General features: G+C 50.0%; 1 protein-coding gene across 9 annotated transcripts in view; it reads left to right on the top strand.

Moving 5' to 3' along the window:
• The window catches only part of LOC130513623 (sodium channel protein type 4 subunit alpha-like), a 77416-nt gene that overhangs the window by 11256 nt on the left and 45369 nt on the right, over positions 1 to 20791 (top strand). For 5 of the 9 annotated variants that reach the window (XR_008946781.1, XM_057012439.1, XM_057012441.1 and 2 more), the window contains exons 2-16: positions 1066 to 1230; positions 1449 to 1592; positions 1846 to 1963; positions 3688 to 3778; positions 3853 to 3981; positions 6512 to 6603; positions 7686 to 7928; positions 9500 to 9563; positions 15874 to 16015; positions 16172 to 16369; positions 16444 to 16626; positions 16703 to 16960; positions 17134 to 17259; positions 19426 to 19546; positions 19733 to 19777. Coding sequence is in view for 8 of the 9 variants with exons in the window: in XM_057012439.1 (XP_056868419.1) it covers positions 1108 to 1230; positions 1449 to 1592; positions 1846 to 1963; positions 3688 to 3778; positions 3853 to 3981; positions 6512 to 6603; positions 7686 to 7928; positions 9500 to 9563; positions 15874 to 16015; positions 16172 to 16369; positions 16444 to 16626; positions 16703 to 16960; positions 17134 to 17259; positions 19426 to 19546; positions 19733 to 19777 (2077 nt within the window). In the remaining variant the exon portion in view is untranslated. Of the gene's footprint in view, positions 1 to 1065; positions 1231 to 1448; positions 1593 to 1845; positions 1964 to 3687; positions 3779 to 3852; positions 3982 to 5960; positions 6053 to 6511; positions 6604 to 7685; positions 7929 to 9499; positions 9564 to 15873; positions 16016 to 16171; positions 16370 to 16443; positions 16627 to 16702; positions 16961 to 17133; positions 17260 to 19425; positions 19547 to 19732; positions 19778 to 20791 lie in introns of all 9 variants that reach the window. The other 4 variants (XM_057012442.1, XM_057012445.1, XM_057012447.1 and 1 more) reach the window with 2 other exon arrangements.

Genomic DNA, 20791 nt, shown 5'->3' on the forward strand with positions numbered 1-20791 from the left:
TGTATCTTTACCTCTGGACTTCTTCTCTCGACCCGAAATAAACAAAATGGGATCATTTTTAGATCATTGAGCAGATGTGATTGGTCCATAGTGAAACCAGGCCTCTCTTCTATGCTTCAGACAGGAGAACATAGAACAGCTGAAACCCCTGAAGACTGGGCTCAACTGATAACCGACATCAACTAAATCCTAAAGTTGAAGCGTCAGCAAAGATTTGAGCCTTTTCCAGAGGATTGATGCTCATCAGTCCGATTAAATTAAAGATATAGATGCTTTAAGCATCTCAGGTGTCGAATATGGACAGAATATTGACCAGAATGAGGTCGAATCCCGTTTATCTACACAGAAAACAGGTCACACGGGTCTGAGGCTGCAATCACACCTCAACAGGCCGGCAGGTTTAGCCTCACAAGGATGGAGCCGCTAACGACTGCAGGGGACCCAGGGTGGACGTGAGCAGGGTCCCAGGGGACCCAGGGTGGACGTGAGCAGGGTCCCAGGGGACCCAGGGTGGACGTGAGCAGGGCCCCAGGGGACCCAGGGTGGACGTGGACAAGTGCGTACGTGAGGGAGAGCCACAGCAGAATGAAACCAGAACCGAGCAGCTCGTCAGGACCGACTGTACTGCTCACACGTGTGAGAGACTGAGTGGATGACAGCTTTGATAAGAATAGAAAACAGAGTTAGATTTTCCTTTGATGTGACAAACACACGCGCGCACACAGACACACACACACACAACAAATCAGATTTGGGAGCTGTGAAGAATAAATGTATGAAAGGTTAAAAATGGAGGCCTGTCTGATCATTCAATTAGGATCCAAGGCAGATGGTTCCTCAATCACACACACACACACACACACACACACACACACACACACACACACACACACACACACACACACACACACACACACACACACACACACCTTTTCACTCCGATTCCCATAATTAATGTGAGATGCCGTGTTCAGCAAAGACAGCGTCACCAGTGTGTGTTAGTGTTACACTTGTCGCCACTTATCGCTGATTGTCATCACGATTCTCACGATTGTGTGTGAGCAGCTGGTGTACTGGACCAGTCAGCAGCAGGATCAGGATGAGAAGATGGCTGGCTGTGTGTTTCCAATGGGACCAGAGAGCTTTCAGCGCTTCACGCCGGACTCCCTGGCGGCCATCGAGCAGCGCATCATCCAGGAGGAGGCCCGACTCAAGAAACAGTACAAGGAGGTACACACACACACACACACACACACACACACACACAACACACACACACACACACACACACACACACACACACACACACACACAGAAATGCTACATTCTCCTTCCAACCCAAAAAAATCAGACTTCCAGGTGACATTTTCCGTGTGTGTGTGTGTGTGTGTGTGTGTGTGTGTGTGTGTGTGTGTGTGTGTGTGTGTGTGTGTCCACCCTCACATCAGGACCTGGGTGATGTGGAGCTCCCGCAGGCCCGTCCTGACCTGGAGGCAGGAAAACAGCTGCCACGGATCTTCGCCGACATCCCGTCTCACCTGGTGGGCGTTCCCCTGGAAGACATCGACCCGTACTACTTCAGAGACAAGAGGGTGCGTCGTCTTTGTCCGAGAGAGTTCCTCGGAAGGTTCCCAGCTCTTCTGTATGACATCCCTTGGCAGGTCCTGTTAGAGCGGTTGATGGGATGGAACCCTGCAGTGATAAAGTCAGTCAGAATGTGTAGTTGTTGGGCCTGTAGGCCCCCCCAGGCTGGCTGGAGGAGAGCACCCCTCTCATCATGGTCCAGTGTTCCTGCTGTATGAAACGTGTCCACCTCTTAACGCGTCCTCTCTCCTTTTCCCTCAGACCTTCATAGTCCTGAACAAAGGAAAGGCCATCTTCCGTTTTAGTGCCACATCAGCCCTCTACTTCTTCAGCCCCTTCCACCCTGTCCGCAGAATTGCCATCAAAATCCTGGTCCACTCATATCCTTCCGCTGCTGTATGTAGTCCCTGTGGTCCCTGCGGCCGGCAGCTTCACCGATGTGTGTTTAATGGTTCAGGTGTTCTCTGACGTGTTGCTGCTGAGCGACAGCCTTTGTTCTTTATACGGTTCTGAGGGATGGTCGACATTCTAACGCGCTCCCCCGACAATCCCAAACTGTCCTCCCGCTCTGAGCGCAGCCCAAATCGCATAGAGACAGGTCACATGACCTCTGCGTGGAGGGGAATGAAGGGAGGGGGGTGTGGGGTCTGTGATGGACGGGTCACCTGTCCAGGTGCGTTCCTGCCTCTTACCTGCTGACCTTTGGAAAGGAATAAGTGACGGGGACAGGGAGGATCCATGAAGTGACTTCTCCTAAGACGGAGAAGATGAAAGGAATAGGTCAAGGGTCACGAAGTGCCTTTGAATTTTCCGACATCATCTGATATCCGATTAAATTCCAGATTGGTGAATCAAAGGTCTGGTGGCGCCCATGCCGGCATCCACCTCGAGTACTAAACACCATGCTGACATGACAGACGCAACTTCACACCCAAAAGCGGAGCGGTCCGCGACACCCCCGCCCTCGCTCCACCTCACACACGTCTATTTTTATTGGTGGACGCGGTCGCTAACGCTGAGAGACACGCTGCTGCTCTTGGGAGGGGATAAGTGGGGGAAGAGGTCGCCGTCAGAGGTGTGGAGGCACCAAAGTGTGCTCGTTGAGTGTGTGCGTGTTATTATCAGCGCGTGTGTCATCATCAAGTGTGTGGTGGGCCACAGTGGCGCCACGGTGACCAGTGGAGGTGTGAGATGAACACATGCGAACCTCACATGTGGCTTCAGGACGCCCGGATCTGCTGCATTAGACAGGAAATGTCAGCAGAAGCTGAAGCCGTTTCCCATCATGCATTGTTGTGCTCCAGTAAATCCACAGATCAGGATCACCTGATCACCTGGATGCCCTCACCCCCTGTGGGATCCTTGATTATACTTAATAAGTATTTTTCTTTTCTTTTTTCTTCCTCTGTCTTATAACTGATGGATCAAACACACAAAAACCGGCCGAACCGAGACTGAAAGTTGAAGTATTTTGACTTTGTGGAGCCGCCGTATGTCATATTTCTCAATGTGGGAGGTGTAATGACGTTACCAGAACGCTGTCCTGGGAGGGTCATAACCGCAGCACTGTTATTACGCCGTAATTAGTCCCTCACTGGAAGGTGACGGCGGCGGGACGCTTGTGTTGTTTGTCATGGGCTAACTGTATTATCCGGCTGCCTGCTGCCACAACAGCGTTTCAGTCAACAAGTCAGAGCTGGTTTGGGCGGCGCTCACGCGGGGAGCATGTTTCTCCTGCCAAATTACAATAATTAGCTTTCATTTTTAGCTGTGATTGACAGGTCTCCTCCCACCTGATGGCCTGTGGCGAGCAGAGCGCTGCGGCTGGAGGTGATGTTTTCTCGCAGGCAAAGGATCAGATCTCGCCGTTACGTGATGATGTGGTGGGAGGGGGCTCGCCCGCTCCCGCCGCCATTAGTGGAATCGTAATTAGCTGCGCTCAGGGTGGCAAGCAGTGAAACGCTAACACGAGCTAAAGGTTTCAAGGCGATTCTCAGTCTGACTCCTCCCACTCCCGTGGCCATAGCAACACGTGAAGGTTGTTGACGTTCAGAGGAGTTGAGAAAGTGTCGGTTGAGTCGTGTGTTCTCCTGAACCTCAGCACCTTATTCAGCTTGTTCATCATGTGCACCATCCTGACCAACTGCTGCTTCATGGCCATGTCTGAGCCAGCCAACTGGGCCAAGTATCTGGAGTAAGTATACCTGAGAAGACCCCTGCCCAGGCGGAAGACCGCTGGAGTTACCTGCTCTTCATCACCTCTCTCAGGTACACCTTCACGGGCATCTACACCTTCGAGTCGCTTATCAAGATCCTGGCCAGAGGGTTCTGTGTGGGACCTTTCACCTTCCTGAGAGACCCCTGGAACTGGCTGGACTTCAGCGTCATCGTCATGGCGTGAGTCTGACACACACACACACATGCACACACACATGCACACACACATACGCACACACACGTCCTTGTACTTCTATCTTTGTGTGGACTTTCATTGATATAAAACAGCTCCTTACCATAAGCATCCCAACTAACCCCTAATCCTGACCATAACCTAAACCCACTTCTAGCCTCAATATAATATAATATATATAATATAATATAATATATATATAATATAATATATTGACTTATCCTTGCAGGTCAGGCTGGTTAGTGATCAGGTGACCATCGGTTATAGCAGCGGTAGTAGTGGAAGGTTTGAGTGTGTGTGTGTGTGTGTGTGTGTGTGTGTGTGTGTGTGTGTGTGTGTGTGTGTGTGTGGGGGGGGATAAATGATCGGTGTGAACTGATCGGATCAATAACTGACCCGAGGCTTCAGCTCTGAGCTGTAATGAAGTGGTGTCACCTCACTCCACTAAAGTGTCCTGGTGAAGGTGACCAACGTCCAGGCGACCAACGTCTCCGCTGAGAAGGACAAAACCCCCATAAGACAGACGTCATCCTGGTCTGCTCACATCAGCGTTAGGGAGCATTGGGGAATATTACGGTTCCTGCATCAGTTCTCCAGGAATTGAGTCCTGGCAGGAAGTCCTCATCAAACTGGACACAAGGATTTGATTGGACGGTTTGAGACGACAAACCGTCCATCCCCCCGTAGATGTTCCACATGGAAACAAACACACTTCAAAAATCTCCAACATCACAAATGGAGACAAACCTGGACTCTGCCCCTCCAGGCCGGTGTTTCCTGGTTACCTGAAACACCTGACCTCCCAGTCCAGCTCGGCATGGCATGAGGAGGCACACACACACACACAGGCACACACACATGCAGTCAGTTGGTGTCCTTGAACCGGGGGCCGTCCTGTGGTCAGTCATGTCTTTAGATGCATAGGGACACATAAGTCAAACACACACACACACATACACACACGCTCCGCCCCTGACACGTCACCCCTCTGTGCCCATCCTTTATTAAAACCAGAGTAATGGCTGGTGAACACACACACACACAACACACACGCACACACACACACACACTCACAGTGATTGATGCTGTTCCCCCTCCCACTGAGTCAGGAATCCCATGGTAACAGAGTCCATCACCCCACCTCACCCCTGCATACACATGCAGACTCTGGCTCCGCCCCCTTGTGTCCAGGTATTACAATGTAATGACATGATAATGGCGTCCGTCAGAGCCGCAGCCGCTTCAGTCTCGTCAGCATCAGTTTATTTCCTGCTGTCCCGCCCGCGGAGCCGCCGCCGCCGCCCTCCTGACCACCGTAGCATCTGCCGAGCGTTACTGCGACGCATTCTTTAACTCCAGTCCTTAACCGACGATGAAGACGTGAACATCTGTGTGAAGATAAGAACACGTGTGTCGTCCTGGCTGTGAAGCGCCTGTGGCGTCACCGCTTCCTCATCAACTCCGCCTGAATGTAAACGGCCTGCTCTGGCCTCCATCGCTGCCCGCCCCCGCTGTAATTCAATCAGCCTGCCAGTCACCGGCGCTGAAATATGAGCCGTAATGGATGGCTGTTAGCAGCCTCCAATCAGAAGACTTGATCTTAGCACGGGCCCAAAATGGCTGCCATCGCCAGCGCCCTTCTTGATCTGATTCGGCCTGAAAGGGGGCGGTGACCTGTGGACGCGGATTCTTTAGAAACGTTCTTTTTTTCGAGGATATTCTTTCATCCTTTCATTCAAACGTAAGAATTAATAACTCAGAATTAGCCACAGCTTTAGGACTGCACAGATTCCAGATTACCATTCAGTAAAATCACAGATTTTGGGTGTTTTGATGTTGTCTGAACTTGCTGATGTCACGTCATGGTTTTATACTTCAACCTCTACTTTCGAACGTCCGTTTCACCAGCGTTTGTGATGTTTTTCTTCTTTGTTGTGTGCTGAAATCACCACACTGCCCCCTGCAGGCTGTTAACAGAGTTTATCAAAGTAGGGAACCTGCAGGCGCTGAGAACCTTTAGAGTGCTGAGAGCCCTGAAAACGATCTCAGTCATCCCAGGTAAGCAGCACCGCCACCAGGGGGCAGCGAGTCCAGAACAGATGTCGTAACCTTGTCGTCCTCTCTCGTTAGTCCGTGTCTTCCATGTGCCGCAGCCCTTTGCCCCCTGACCCGTCCGTGGTCACCAGTGTAATCGCCTGATCTGTGACAGGAAAGGAGGAAAAGTCCGACAGGATCTGAACGTTCAGTTCTGAACTGGAGAAGACGAACAATCAGAATTCACCTTAGCAAACAAGTCAAAGCCAAATGTTTGCAAATACATCTCCCCCCCCTCCCCCAGTTGGCTGGAAAAGCCGTTCTGGTTCTGGCTTCTCTCTCCAGTTCAAATCCAGGTCTGACTTGCTCTCCTCAGAGGTCCAGGTCTCCACCCGGCTTCATCTCCGTGTGTCGCTGGTTGCTCCTCAGTGTGGTCAAACCTTCTGTGTGTGTTTTTGTGCGTCTGTCTCCGGCCTGTTGCAGATATGTGACTGAGTTTGTGGACCTGGGTAATGTGTCAGCGTTAAGGACCTTCAGGGTGCTGCGAGCGCTCAAAACCATCTCGGTCATCCCAGGTGAGGAAGCTGGAGAAACGGGTCCTCCTCCTGACGTCACTGTTTATGGTTGCAGTGTTCTGGAGCCGAACGGTCAAGGTTGTGGGAACATCAGAGGTCTTGCACAGATAGGAGGTCCCACCTCAGACATTAGCTGCCTTTAATGCCCACAGGGAACCCAAGGAACAGCGGAGCTTTGGGTTGATGGTTTTAGCTACATCAGGGTTCAACTATTTCTGATGAAAATGGATCCCTCAAACGTCCAAATTCATTCAAACCCCACATGGATCTTGTGCTCGCCTCTGTATGTTTCCTCTCTGCATGTGAGCCTGCACGTTGCGCCGGCAGCGAGCCTGTTATAACATATCTGCCACATGTTATTACACACTCGTGGCAGCGCCCGCCTTCGTCACCAGCCTCCGCACTAATGAGCCGATGTAATAAGTAAAGACGCGGCTGGAGGACAGTTGGCACGTCTGCAGCCTTTGTGTTCTTCGTGTTTGGCCCCTTCTGTTTTCACCATCTTTTCATGTCTGTTCATGAGTTTTGTGGTTGTTCTGCTTCATGTCGCGACAATGAGAACTTGTGTTTAATGTTTCCAACCTGCTGGTGGAGGGGGAATTGAGGGGATTTTAAAGCTGCAGAGACACCAGCGACTCCACCACCTTTCCTGCCCCTGGTCACCAGCCGAGCCAACAGGACCTGGACTCATTTATCATCAAAGACCTGATTGGGTCTTTGGTTCCAGGACTCGATTATCACTCGTGTCTGACTGCAGCTTTAACCGAATGAGCCTTTTCTTTATTTTGGATTTGAAATTGGTGACATTTCCATTAAAAGTGGAGTCGTTTGTGTTAAATCTGATAAAGATGGCGTCTCTTCAATATTCCCAAGCACATTTTAGCCATTTTTGAAAGCCAAAACAACAAATTTGGACCTAATTTCCTTTCTTCAACCCATTTCTGTGGAGGTTCATGAAGTTGAAGCGGCGCTCATCTTTACGCTGGACTCACGACGCTCGTTCGGTCCAAACGTGACCTTCACGGCAACGTGACCTCCTCCTGTGGTTCATCCGCTCATCTTTTGTCCTCTGTGGGCGACAGGCCTGAAGACCATTGTCGGAGCTCTGATCCAGTCGGTGAAGAAACTCGCTGATGTGATGATCCTCACCGTCTTCTGCCTGAGCGTCTTCGCTCTCATCGGCCTGCAGCTCTTCATGGGAAACCTGCGGCAGAAGTGCGTCCGCAGCACAGCGCATTGCGTCAACGACAGCCTGCCCGCCAACGCCTCCTTCTTCTGCAACAACAAGACCTGGACGTCCATGAAGGACTTCATCAACGAAGAAGGTGAGGATCAGCCTCGCGGGGGGTTGTGGGCGGAGTCACTTGTTACGGGTGTTGATGTGAATATGACAGATTAATGGTTGATGATCTAAAACGACCCATCACCATCAGGTGAAGATCTGGTGATTGGACATTGTCTTTCAGTGTCTCCTGTCAGGACAAGACGCCACCCAAACGTCTCCTGCTGCTTAGATTTGGAAATCAAAGCCACTTTGAGTCAGGCTAACGTCGCTGTGGGGACATGCTGCTTCTGTAATCTGCTCTCTGTTCAGTCATTTCCAGTTGGCTCTGCTGTCCATCACACCACAGAAATGTCCCCTGCAGGCCCCGGTATCGACCTGTAAAAAGCTAAGCTGAAATGTGAGAGCCCCCCCATCGGAGAAAGCCTCCCTGACTCGGGAATCGATGCTCCCGTCACCAAACTTTTCCCATCAAACCCATCTGATCTGTCTGCTCAGCTCGTGACATCATCGGTACCGGTGGAAGCTCTGAAATCACCAACGAGCGTCCAGCAGCGACAGCCTTCGCTCACACAGCCACTTCCTGTTAAACAAGTGCACGGGTCGAGGTTCTGGCTCTGTTTGAGCTCTTTGTTTTCCTCCGATGAACTTAAAAACTGTTCGTCTCACTGAAGTGAAATCCATCTGCAGCTCTTTGAGCTCTCTCGTTTATGATCTATTGGATTTTTACATAATGTTAAAACACACAAATGCACACTTTCATATTTAGCTACTGAATAAAACATCAGCCCAGAGTTTGTTCCCGTAGGGCCAAACGAGAAGTAAAGCTCTCAGGCCTAATTCAGGAACAGCGGTGGGCGGGGCTTCACAGAGGAGGCGGGGCTTGTGAATGTATGGCAGGCGTGAAATTATGGGATTTTGTTCCAGGTTTTCCACTGGCAGGAAGTGAAAGAACTCGGGTTGAGACCTAATTGTCACCGTCAGTTAGCCGCAGGTCTCAGACCGGCTGGTCTCAGATCGGCAGGTCTCAGATCAGCAGGTCTCAGATCAGCAGGTCTCAGACCGGCTGGTCTCAGACCAGCAGGTCTCAGACCAGCAGGTCTCAGATCAGCAGGTCTCAGACCAGGTGAGCGTGAGCAGAGTTCAGGTCGCTGTCTGTCAGTGAAGCGCCCGTACAGAAAGCGAGGTGCATTAAAAGCCTTCCAGGTCGCGTGTGTGTGGTTCCAGCGTGTTCGGGTCGGAGATAGAGCTGAAGTAGCGCAGTTAAGTGTTTAATGTACTTGGAGATGGTTTGTGGTGGGATGGAAGTGTTGCTCAGCAGAGCTGGTTTGGCCTTTAGCCTCCCGTGCAGACGCAGTCTCAACCGTTTAATTGTAGGAGTCCCAACAGGGTTCACGTCCGTGTTTCTGGAACTTCTAACTGAACTCAAAGAAGATCCGATCCGACTGCAGATGTTCCTCTAACTCCAACAGGACCAGCGTTTTTGTGGCCCAAAGTTCATTCATTCCATATCTGTGCTTATTTTAAACGAGGCGTTGATGAAAGTGATTAAATGTGTTTAGAATTGAACCTGTGTGAATCCCCAAAATGATTTTACAAACTGGGTTTTTCCAGAGAACTTCTACAAGGCGGAAGGAGCCAAAGACGCGTTGATCTGTGGAAACGGCAGTGATGCAGGGTGAGTGCTCCACTTTTCCTTCCTGACAACATCCAAACGCGGAAAAAAACGAAACGTCGTGTTTCGGTCACACGTCACAGGTAAATTCAGTGCCGCCACTAGGGGGCGCTGATTAATGAGAGTACGACGATGATGGGAAGCAAACCAAACCGGTTCAATGAGCCGCCTTCAGTTTTAACAAAACCGGAACCACCGACCAAACGCTGACCTACAATGTTGCATTATGGGTAAACTGGCTGCTTGGTTGATTGATTGATTGATTGATTGATTGATTGCAGATCTGTGGTCAGGTTTTAATAGTGAGAGATGAGAACGAGCGTTTCAACGTCCCGTTTATCCAAATGTGAACGACGTCTTTGTTGTGTTTTGGCTCTGAGCAAAGAAAAAGGTGTGAAGAGCTCTTGTTTGTCAGGGACGAGAGAAACGGTCACCATGTTTTTGTCTCTCTGTCACTCATCTAACATGGTGCCAGTGTGAGAACATTCAGTCTTTGGTTCAGAAATGTCGGGGATAAATGTGTGTGTGTGTGCGTTAAGATCGCCATCTTTCCATGAATGTTCCAGCTAAATCGGCTGGTAACTTCTCATCCACATCATGTTTGTTGCTGAGCTTCTGGCTCTGCTTTTCCAGCCGAGTCTTGCTGCCGGTTCGAGGATCCGCGGTGCTGTGTGAGCTGTCAGAGAGGAAGAGTATCCGTGCTGACTGTCCACGCTGAGAGCGTGACGCTAACTGACACAACTATGAAAAAAACTGCGTGTGTGTCTGTGTCTGTGCGTGCGACTGACTCAAACCAGTGCTGGGGAAACGGCTAGCCTGGAGCTAACTGGCCATGTCATGTGAAACCAGTCTGAAGATGCAAACGTGTAGCTGACAGGCTAACAGGAAGCTAACTGACGTGTAGCGCGATGAAAGAAACATGCTACGGGGAGAGTCGGCAGATGGAGAGAACAGAGAGGAGGTGAAACAGGGCGGAGGAAGCGGGGGCGGAGGAAACGAGGGCGGAGGAAACGAGGGCGGAGGAAACGAGGGTGGAGGCAACGGCCGAGGTTCGTGGACGCTAAAGCAGCGGATCCTTGAGGTTTTTGGGGAAGGCAGAATAAATCTTGTTTTTCTCCATGAAAGGATGTTTACGATTCGTTTCTTTTCAGATGGGGAATAAAAGTGTTCCTGGGCAGAAACCAGCAGGCTGAAGCGGTTTCAGACGCCCTGGAGTGACTGGAGCCAGACTCTTTAATTAGTCTGAAATCCAAACCCTCTTTCTAAATATTTGGAATGATTAACACGCGGATTGTGCTGTGTTTGTCATGTGACATCCTCACCTCTGCCCCGGCTCATGCGTGCACGCAGCATGTTTGCATGCATCAGGTGACCTCTGAGGTCACCACAAGGGCTTCTGGGCCCGTTTCTAAATGTCCAGTTCCTCTGCCAACAACCGGAAATTCATCTCCTGGTCTCGGTCCCAGTTTGTACCTGTGGTTTGAAACCATTAATGAGCGCGTTTGCTCACGCCGATGCTCCAGTGCCAAAATATTCTCGCAGAATACAAAAAAGCACCAAAGAAGGTTTGAAAATGCGTCCAAAATCCTCAAAGTCTTTCCTCTGCTTTAGAAACATTCCCGTCTGTAAACAGTGAAGCAGGAATTGAGCTGCTTTCACAGGCGTCCCTTCAAAGGGGTGAAAACGCTCCTCCACGGCGGCCTCAGAACGGCGCCATCTGCAGGGACTTATCCAGGCTGCGGCTCCTTTCCTGAATTAACTCTTTATTAACATTATCTAGAATGTCGTTAAGTGCTCGTGACAGCGCAGCGCTCAGACTTCAGGCTGTGTCCACCAGCCTGAAACCTTCCACGTGTCCTGGAAACCCCCAAATGTGTCCTAAAGGTGTCGGCGTGCGACAACCAGCGGCTTATTAAGCAGAAACCCTGGGAGGCCTGAAGTTCCTGGAACACCCATCACTGCATTAACGTTGCATTCAGGTGCATGCACTATAGGCCTGTGTCCAAGTACATGTGTGTGTGTGTGTGTGTGTGTGTGTGTGAGACAGAGTGTGTGTGTGTGTGATAATGATCTGCTCATTCTGCTTCCTCAGATGTATCTGGGCTCATTTTGCTCTGATGCACTCCTGTCTGTTGTCGTCCCCCCCCCCCCCCCCCCCCCACACACACACACACTGCCCACACACACACACACAAAGCACAACACACACGCACACACAATTCCAAACAGTTAAAACATTATGTTAAGAGCTAAACCGATCAATATTGCAGGATATTGAAAACATTTGTTATGGTGGGGGTGGATACTTTCTGTGTGTGTGTGTGCGTGTGTGTGTGTGTGTGTGTGTGTGTGTGTGTGTGCTTTGTTATTGCTGATGTTGACATTTTGGCATCTATGATTTTAAATTAGGAGACTATAAAGTCGGATACTCTGATTGGCTGCTTGCACCATCCATCAGCCAATCGCGTTGCAGTTTGTACCCATGTGATCAAAGTGAAACTACGATCAAATTAAAATACAGTCGGAAGTTGTGGAGCAGCTGAACTCCAGCGGCACAATCACTCAAAGCTACATTAAAACGTGATCGACGCTGTGACCTTCTCAGACAAGTGAGTGTCGGCCATCTTGATCATGACCTCCGACCTTTGATGCTCTTTTGGCCGCCAGACTGAATTGTGGGTAAACCAGAGGAAGGATTAGAGGAGGACAGAGACAGCAAGTGTCTCCAGCTCAAGAAGATTGAGATCTTATTTTTGTTTCTTTGTTACCGAACCAGTAACTAAGGTTGTGGGAACATTTAAAGCGGAGCGGGTTTCTGGGTGGCGTCCAGAGGTGATGACAGAGCTACGAAGCTGCGAGAGCGATCGTTCCTCTGTTCGAGCTCCGCGAGAGCCTCGCAGTCGCTGCAGCTTCCATCGGCCCGTTGGAGGCCGAGTGAAAATGAAGCTCGCGGGAAACCGAATGAAACGCGGACGTGTCATTTTTCATCCCAACGTCACACTGGGCAACATATTGCCTCTTTCCCTCCTTTTCTACCCAATTAGTCGCCTCTTTGAGTGAGGATATTCGCTCGCCAGGTTTTGTGGCACCGTCTCAGTTCCAGTTCATTGCAGGCGATAAAGACCCAAACAAATGCTCCTCAAATCAGTAAGAGGCTGCAGTCGGACGTCAGCATTGGCTGAGTAAAGTCTCCAACACTCTCTGATGATGATGAAGATGAGGATGATGATGAAGATGATGATGATGCTTCTCTACCTCTTCTCTGACCACGCCAGGAAGTGCTGCTATATTTACTGACAAACAGCTGTATCGACACCAAAAGAGCAGCAGTGTTGACGCTTGCTGGGCTCTGTGTGCTTATGATGATGAAGGCGCTGAACATTCGCCTCTTAGCGTTAGCGAAACCTCTCCGTTTGTTAGGGTCTGACTCGACGCCGCTGCGTTTGAACACATAAATAAGCGACTAATTACATTTTAACAGATAGAGTTTGGATTAAGTGAGGACGTCTCGGCCGCCAGGCGCTATTTCTGCCGCGTAACTCGATCCGCCGACGCTAATTTGGACCCAGCTCGCCGAGCGTCTCGATGCCCCTGAGGGCAGCGCCCCCTTCAGCAAACACAGAGTAACAAGTCCCCCGAGAGCTGGTTTCTCTGGAATTTCCCTGCAGCCCTGATGGAGTCGGCTGCTCCTCAGCTTCTTCAGAACCTCTGATATGATGGCGGATGTTCAGTGTTTACATCAGAAATAATGAACTCTGGACTCTGTGTGTTTGAACATTTGAACATCTAAACCATCCAAATCACCCAGCAGTTGCCCCCCCACAACACACACACCACACACACACACACGCGCGGCTCGTAGCCAGCCTGCAGTTAGATGCTAACAGCAAGACGTTGTGTCTCAGTGGTGCAGCTGCTATTTCAGGAGCTGTTGTGTTTTTAAAGATTATGGAACGATGTCGATGGTGTGTACGTGCGTGCACGTGAGGGTGCACATGTGTGAGTGTGTGTGTGTGTGTGTGCTGCTGAGGACAGTGATGGAATAATGCTGATCGTTCAGATCTCCATTAAAACGACCTCACAGGAGGTTTTGGGTGGAACCAACGGCCGAGTAGACGAGGTCACACAGCGGACCTCAGATCAGCCTGGACGCCGGCGTTCGTCTGAGCATGAACCCAAAATCAGAGGATCTGATGGACATTAAAACGAACCCAGAGAGGTTCTGTCACCACAGGTCAGAAACACACACAGACATGCACACACACACTCTCCCCCCAACAGAGATAGCACAAAATAGTTTCCCCCGGCAACCCTCTCTGTGATATGGTTGCTATAGCGATGCTAAGTAGTCTCTTCCTTCCAGACTCTAGTTTACCTGAGTGTTATAATTAGAGGTGTGTGTGTGTGTGTGTGTGTGTGTGTGTGTGTGTGTGTGTGTGTGTGTGGGAGGCTGTAGGGAATATGAAGTGAATACACAGATGTAAGAGACAATCTTTAGAAGATGACATTCGTTGTCCTTCGGTGTAGGAACTGTCTATTTACCTTCAAAATGTTCTTTAGTTTCTCCCGCTTGAAGCAGTTTTTTTTATTTAACTAATGCCTAAACTCAAACAATGCCAGCGGTCACCATGGTAACCACGGCATTTGTCGAGTCACAACTTTCAATGCGGACGAGTGTGTAAGAGCTGATCTGAGGGGCTGCTGTGGTGTGACTGGGGGTCTGAAGTGGTGCCTCTCCATTAACACCAACAGAGGTGTGTGTTAGAGATAACTGATGCACACACACACACACACACACACACACACACCATCGCACACACTTCACATTCACTCAGATGCCACCATGTTGACTCACTGGATGCCAGATGAGGGAATGGATTTATGCAAGTGTAGGACACTGTGTGTGTGTGTGTGTGTGTGTGTGTGTGTGTGTGCGTGTGCGTGTGCGTGTGCGTGTGTGTGTGTGTTTGGGGAGATTGGCCTTGCTCTCTGTGTCAGACTAAATGGCATCAACCTGACTGGCGGCCCATGACGGCTCGCCTTGTGCGCGTGTTTCCCTGTTTTCACGCTAATGTCGGGTATCGTGCGTTGTTACCAGAATAATCGCGTCATCTCGCGAGTCTCATCGAATCAGCATTGATCCTGTTACTGTTTCTGTCAGCAGATGTGTGATTTTGTAACCTTGTTACGTAACAATAATACGGTAAAGCTGAAATCAGCAACCGCGTTAGCATTGATCGTGGCTGCCATAGAGGTGCGACTCAGCTGTTTATCATCACAAACATGTTTAACCACCCAACCAGGCGGGTCACATGTGTGGGTTAACCTGGTTAAGACCTCTGCTGGTTGACCAGATGTGTTCTTCAGGATGTTCCATGCTGATGCTAACCTTGGCTCGTCGTGGGCGGAGTTGACCCAGGGTAAAGGTCGTTGGTTTGAATCCCCAGATAAGCAACAGAGGTCAGCTGACTGGTGGCTCATCCAGAAGTTTTCATCATCACTCTGTCGTCCTTCGCTGAGCTTTGTGTTGAGGTGCATCTGGACAGAAGCACCTGAAGCTGGTTACAGTCCCTATACTGACAGATACTGGCCTCCATTGGCCTCCACTGGCCTCCACTGGCCCTCACTGGCCCTCACTGGCCTCAGTGGCCTCCACTGGCCTCCAGTGGTCTCCACTGGCCTCAGTGGTCTCCACTGGCCCCCACTGGCCCTCACTGGCCCTCACTGGCCTCAGTGGCCTCCACTGGCCTCAGTGGTCTCCACTGGCCCCCACTGGCCCTCACTGGCCCTCACTGGCCTCAGTGGCCCCCACTGGCCTCCAGTGGTCTCCACTGGCCTCCACTGGCCCTCACTGGCCTCAGTGGCCTCCACTGGCCCCCACTGGCCCCCACTGGCCCCCACTGGCCCCCACTGGCCTCCACTGGCCCCCAGTGGCCCCCACTGGTCTCCTGCGGGTTCAGTGTGAGCTGGGCGACCACGACCTTAAATCTGTGCGCTGCCTCTGACAGGCTGCTTGACTGGATGGGCTCCGACCGTGTGGGCAGCGATTAATGTGATTGTATATGAATGTGGAATATCACTTACATAAACGCCGTCACCGTGGTGAAACGCGTAGGTGGTTCCAGTTTAATGGCGATAACAAAGCTTCAGCGGTGAACGCTGATGAGGAACCAGAGGCAGGAAAATGGAAGATTGTTCTGACTGGACGCCCACTGTCTGATGTGTGACTTCTTCTGAATCACAGTCTGTGAAGGTGTCCTCCCGCTCCATGTTTGTTCATATCTGGGATGGGATGTTTGCTCTACCGTCACAGGAAGTGTCCAGATGGGTTTGAATGTCTGAAGACGGGTCGGAACCCCAACTATGGCTACACGAGCTTTGACACCTTTGGCTGGGCCTTCCTGTCCTTGTTCCGCCTCATGACCCAAGACTGCTGGGAAAATCTCTATCACCAGGTATGAATGATGTGCTCAAGCAAGTCCCTGGTGGTGCCTGGAGCCCATTCAAGGAGCCTGGAGTTCCAGCACCCCACATTTGAGCACCTTATAAACAAGCATATTGGCTTAAACACCAGAAACCAAACCAGAACCTGCCTCGGCTTCTGCCTGCAGACGCTGCGCTCTGCGGGGAAGACCTACATGGTGTTTTTCGTGGTGGTCATCTTCCTGGGCTCGTTCTACCTGATCAACCTCATCCTAGCCGTAGTTGCCATGGCATACGAGGAGCAGAACCAGGCGACCATCGTGGAGGAATGTCAGAAAGAACGGGAGTTCCAGGTGGCCATGGAGAGACTGAAGAAGGACCAGCAGGTAGACCAACAGGAGAGCAGAGATTAAAAAATAAAGGCGGTAAATTCACGTTTGCTTCCTCGTTTATCTCTAAGGCTGCCGCACAGAAAGCTCTGGACTCTGACTCGGTCATGTCGCCAGAACTTTCTCCGTTTGCTTTGCCACTGGACCACCAAGAGGGGCGGAGGCAGAGTCAGGTCCTGGTGGGCGTGGCCGAGGCGGAGGCCAACCTGTCGGAGGAAAAGCTGCTACAGGTGGACGTGACGGATGGTGGGAAGGTAAGAGAAGAAGAGTCAGGACCTTTTCTGCTGGCAGCACCATTAGGTGCCAAGCATCTTCTGCTTCCTCCCACAGCCCGTCCACCCACTCCTCGCCCGTTCCTTTTCCGCCAAGACTCGGCGAAGTAGTCAAGTCTCCTCCATCTTCAACTTCCGCTTGAGAAGCCGCGGCTCCGAAGGAGAGATGGCCGATGACGAGTACAGCGTCCCTGAAGATGTGATTGAAGGCGTGGGGGGCGGAACCTACAGTGGCGGCACCTTCAGTGGCATCCTGTCTCACCCGTGGCCCAAACGACGGCCCAGCACCTACAGCACCACCAGCAGGAGCTCCCAGGTACTGCAACCACGTCTTAAAGTCACAGAGACTAAAATAACAGCCACATGCCTCAGTTAGTTCAGATAAAGAGCTTTAAAATTAGGAATTTTACTGACATGATTCACTCTAAGTCTCTGGGTCACTGTGTGTGTGTGTGTGTGTGTGTGTGTGTGTGTGTGTGTGTGTTTCAGGTATTTTATCCCACTTTGAACATCAACGGGAAGCTGTTTGTTACCATGGACCAGAACGGAGTTTCCCCACCACCTCTACAAGGGCAGCTGCCCGCCTGCACCATGGAGAAGGTCAAGGAAGAGAGTGTGAGTTTGTGTGTGTGTGTGTGTGTGTGTGTGGGTGTGTGGGTGTGTGGGTGTGTGACAGAGTTTGAGTTTAGGTATGTGCAAAAGGAAGGCCACCACACAGATATGGCTAAGCTGGTATGTGCAGCTTTAACCCGTGATGCCATAGCAGTGTGTGTGTGTGTGTGTGTGGTGTGTGTGTGTGTGTGTGTGTGTGTGGTGGGGGAAACACCACAACTTTGTTATCTGAGATGGACGATATGAGTGTGTGTTTTTAGTTCATGATGTCAGATTGCAGTTATGCAAATATCTGCTGAGTGCTGGACGGCTGCAGGCGGCACAATTGTTTCCACCATGACACACACACACACACACACACACACCACACACACACACACACACCACACACACACACACTCGCGCTTCAAACGCTGATATAACCTTGACCACCAGATTGATATGATCTGGAAAGCTAAACATGATGAGCTTAAATGTCACAAACAGCACAGCAACAAAACAGTCAATAGGTGACCTAATCAGAGTTTTTCCACTCCGGACTACGACTCCATCCCATAATCTGATCCTCCGCATGAATGATAGTCACTTAAATAAAGGAGCATCTTCTGTGGAGCTCCACTGATGAGGAAGTGGGGAGATCATAACATGCAAACTCTAAGGTCTTTTATTTACTCAGCTTAAGTGCAGCTACTTCCTGTCTGCTTATACCGACAAGGTTTTAAAAACACACACACACACACACACACACACACACACGCACACACACAACATGTGTGTTTTTGTATGTTCTGTTGACACCTTATTCTTCGTCACTACCATCTTTAATGCGTTATATAGTGTTTTCTTTCTCAGTGTTATTTAGAAAAACTTCCAAATGAGTTTCTTTCAGGATCTTTTCCTCAGTGTTTCAGTGTTAGACATCAAATCCTCCAGGTTTAGATGTTTTATCTTCAATCTTCCAGAAGGGACTCACAAAGGAAGCTGTGGTTGTCGGCTTCACGTCACCAGGGATTACATTTATTTTAACGCTTGGTTTCAGTTTTCTATTTCCCATCAGGCAGCAGGTTACAAGGACGAACGCAGCAGCTCCACGCCTGGAGGTGTTCACTCACCTCCACCTGCCGACAGCCAGACCCACACTGTCACCTACACCGTTATATAAGAGGCTTTAAAGAGGAAACGGCACCAAAGAAGCAGCAGTGCTGACCTCTCCTCAGAGAGAATTATTTTCTAAAAGTAGCATAAAATCCCCGTCACTTTCAGCCGACTTTTAATAAAGAGAAAGAGATAATTGGACTCATAATACGGTAAATTCAAAGGGACGCTGTCATCAAACTGGCCCTGGCTCCTCACAGGAAGTGGCAGCAGACAGTTCCACGGACAACATGACAGTTCCACACCTGCCGGGTTACAATGCTGCCCCCTACAGTCTCGGAGGAGGCGTCGCCCTCTGCATAAAGACCATAATGATACAGGCTCTGCTGGAATTGCAAATGACGACAGTCATCAAGGCTTCCAAAAGCATTTAGCTGAGACAGATGTGCGGCGCGGAGCTCCAGCTCTGTCGAGACGTTGGCAGTGAGACGTGGAGCGGCGCCGCAGGGGCTGTGTGGGTGTTCAGTTCAGGTTATAGCTTCATGTTCGATGTTCTCGCGTCTCCGTCGTCCTGCTGCTCCGACTGATGGAGAGACGAGTGGGAGGAGGGAGGGAGCGCTCACGGAAAGATCGCCATGGCAATGCACAGCCGCTAACGGAAGCTAAATTAGTACTCTTAGAGTGTGTTTCCCTGGTGCTTCCCTGCCTGGCACGCAGACAGGATGTAGGCGTTGTGGTGGGTGGTGACCTTCAGGCCCCGGCGTCATGTCTCTGTAGAGGACCAGCGAGCAGGAAGTGTTATGTCATCACACCTGAGCAACTTCTCCAGGTTGATTAGTGTGACAGGTCACCAAGTTTGCTCCAACATAATAAACTCTATTATTTATTATGTTGTTACGGTCACAGTTTGTCAGCCCCTCCGCCTCCTCTTTTTCACACACACACACGCACACACACACACACACACACCACACACACACACACACACACACACACACACACACACACCATGCACGTGTGTGTCAGCCTGTGTATTTTGTGTCTTTTATTTAACGTGCTGCGTGTTGCTCTCAGGCTCCCACATCAACCACGGAGCTCAGCACCATGCTGCTTCCTCGTCCCTCGTCTCTTCAGGGCTCTGTGAGCAGGGGCCGGGCGCTCAGTGCTGCCAGCTACCTAACGGATGCCATGGAAGGTGAGAAACAACGTGTCAACACCAGCGCTTGTTTAAAGAAAAAAGAGATTATTATAAAATCCCAAATCCACTTTTCTTAAGTAATGATGAGGTGAGAGTCAGATATGACAGAGGGCTAATCATTATGTGAGCTAAGCTAACTAGCAGTAGGTGACCTTTGAGTGTTTCTTTCTAATTTCTGTACAGTGGACAGACGAGTATCTGTCTTCTTATCTGGATCAGTGGAAGAAGGTAAATAAAAGCTGCCATATTTACATTTCAAAAGACTTTTGGATCACTTCGGATCACTCACTTACATTTTTTTTCCAAATCACTTCTTTTTTTTTGATCTTTTTGTTTTTGGAGATTCCATTTTATTAGAAAATTCACAACTCAAAGTTCTGACATTTTTTCGCTTTGTGTGTGTGTGGAGACAGGGATTTCGTAACCTTTCTTTTTTTAAAATTTTGCATCTGAGTGCATCTATTAATGGCATGTGTGTTTCAGGTCACTGTGTGAGTCTGCAGGGATACAGGGTTGTGTAACATGTCTGAATTTTTAGTCACGTGTCTGAATTTGTAGCCGTGTGTGTGTGTGTGTGTGTGTGAGAGAGTGTGTGTGAGAGTGAGGGAGATGCCCCAGCAGATGTCAGGGGAACCACTGTGTGTCTTTGTTTATCTCACAGATTTGGAATGAAGTAGCCACACCACAGAGAAAAAGAAGTGTGTGTGTCCACGAGTGTGTTTGTGTGTGTTCACATCTGTGTGCCTGTATTTGTTTGTGTGTGCGTGTTCGTTTGTGTCCATGTCAGTGTTTGTGTGTGCATGTTTGTGTTCTTGTGTGTCCGTAATTTCATGCGTGTTTGATTGTGGGTTCTGTGTGTGTGTGTGTGTGTGTGCGTGTGCGTGTGTGTTGGCGTGTGTTCTGCTGAGTCACTGTCTCTCCCCTGGGCAGTCGCTGCTCTTAGAGAACAGATCGTTATAGAAGTAAATCTGTTGGTTTAATCGCCCTTCATGAAACCAAATCATTTTATTTGCATTAGTTTTTCTTTTCTCTCTCTTTGTTTTAAAATGTAAAACACCCTCAGTCAGTTGTGTTAAATGAATATTTTTTGTCTTCTTTTTTGGGTTTTTTCAGGAATTAACAGAAATTCAGACAATGTCTGCGACCTCAGTGTGACCTCGTAATCATCTAAGCTCCGCCCAGATTGACTGTGTAGTTTCACACACGTTCCCAGTGACCTCCGCACACACAACTTCCTGTTTA

Source organism: Takifugu flavidus, chromosome 17 (genome assembly GCF_003711565.1).
Source record: "Takifugu flavidus isolate HTHZ2018 chromosome 17, ASM371156v2, whole genome shotgun sequence".
NCBI lineage: Eukaryota > Metazoa > Chordata > Actinopteri > Tetraodontiformes > Tetraodontidae > Takifugu > Takifugu flavidus.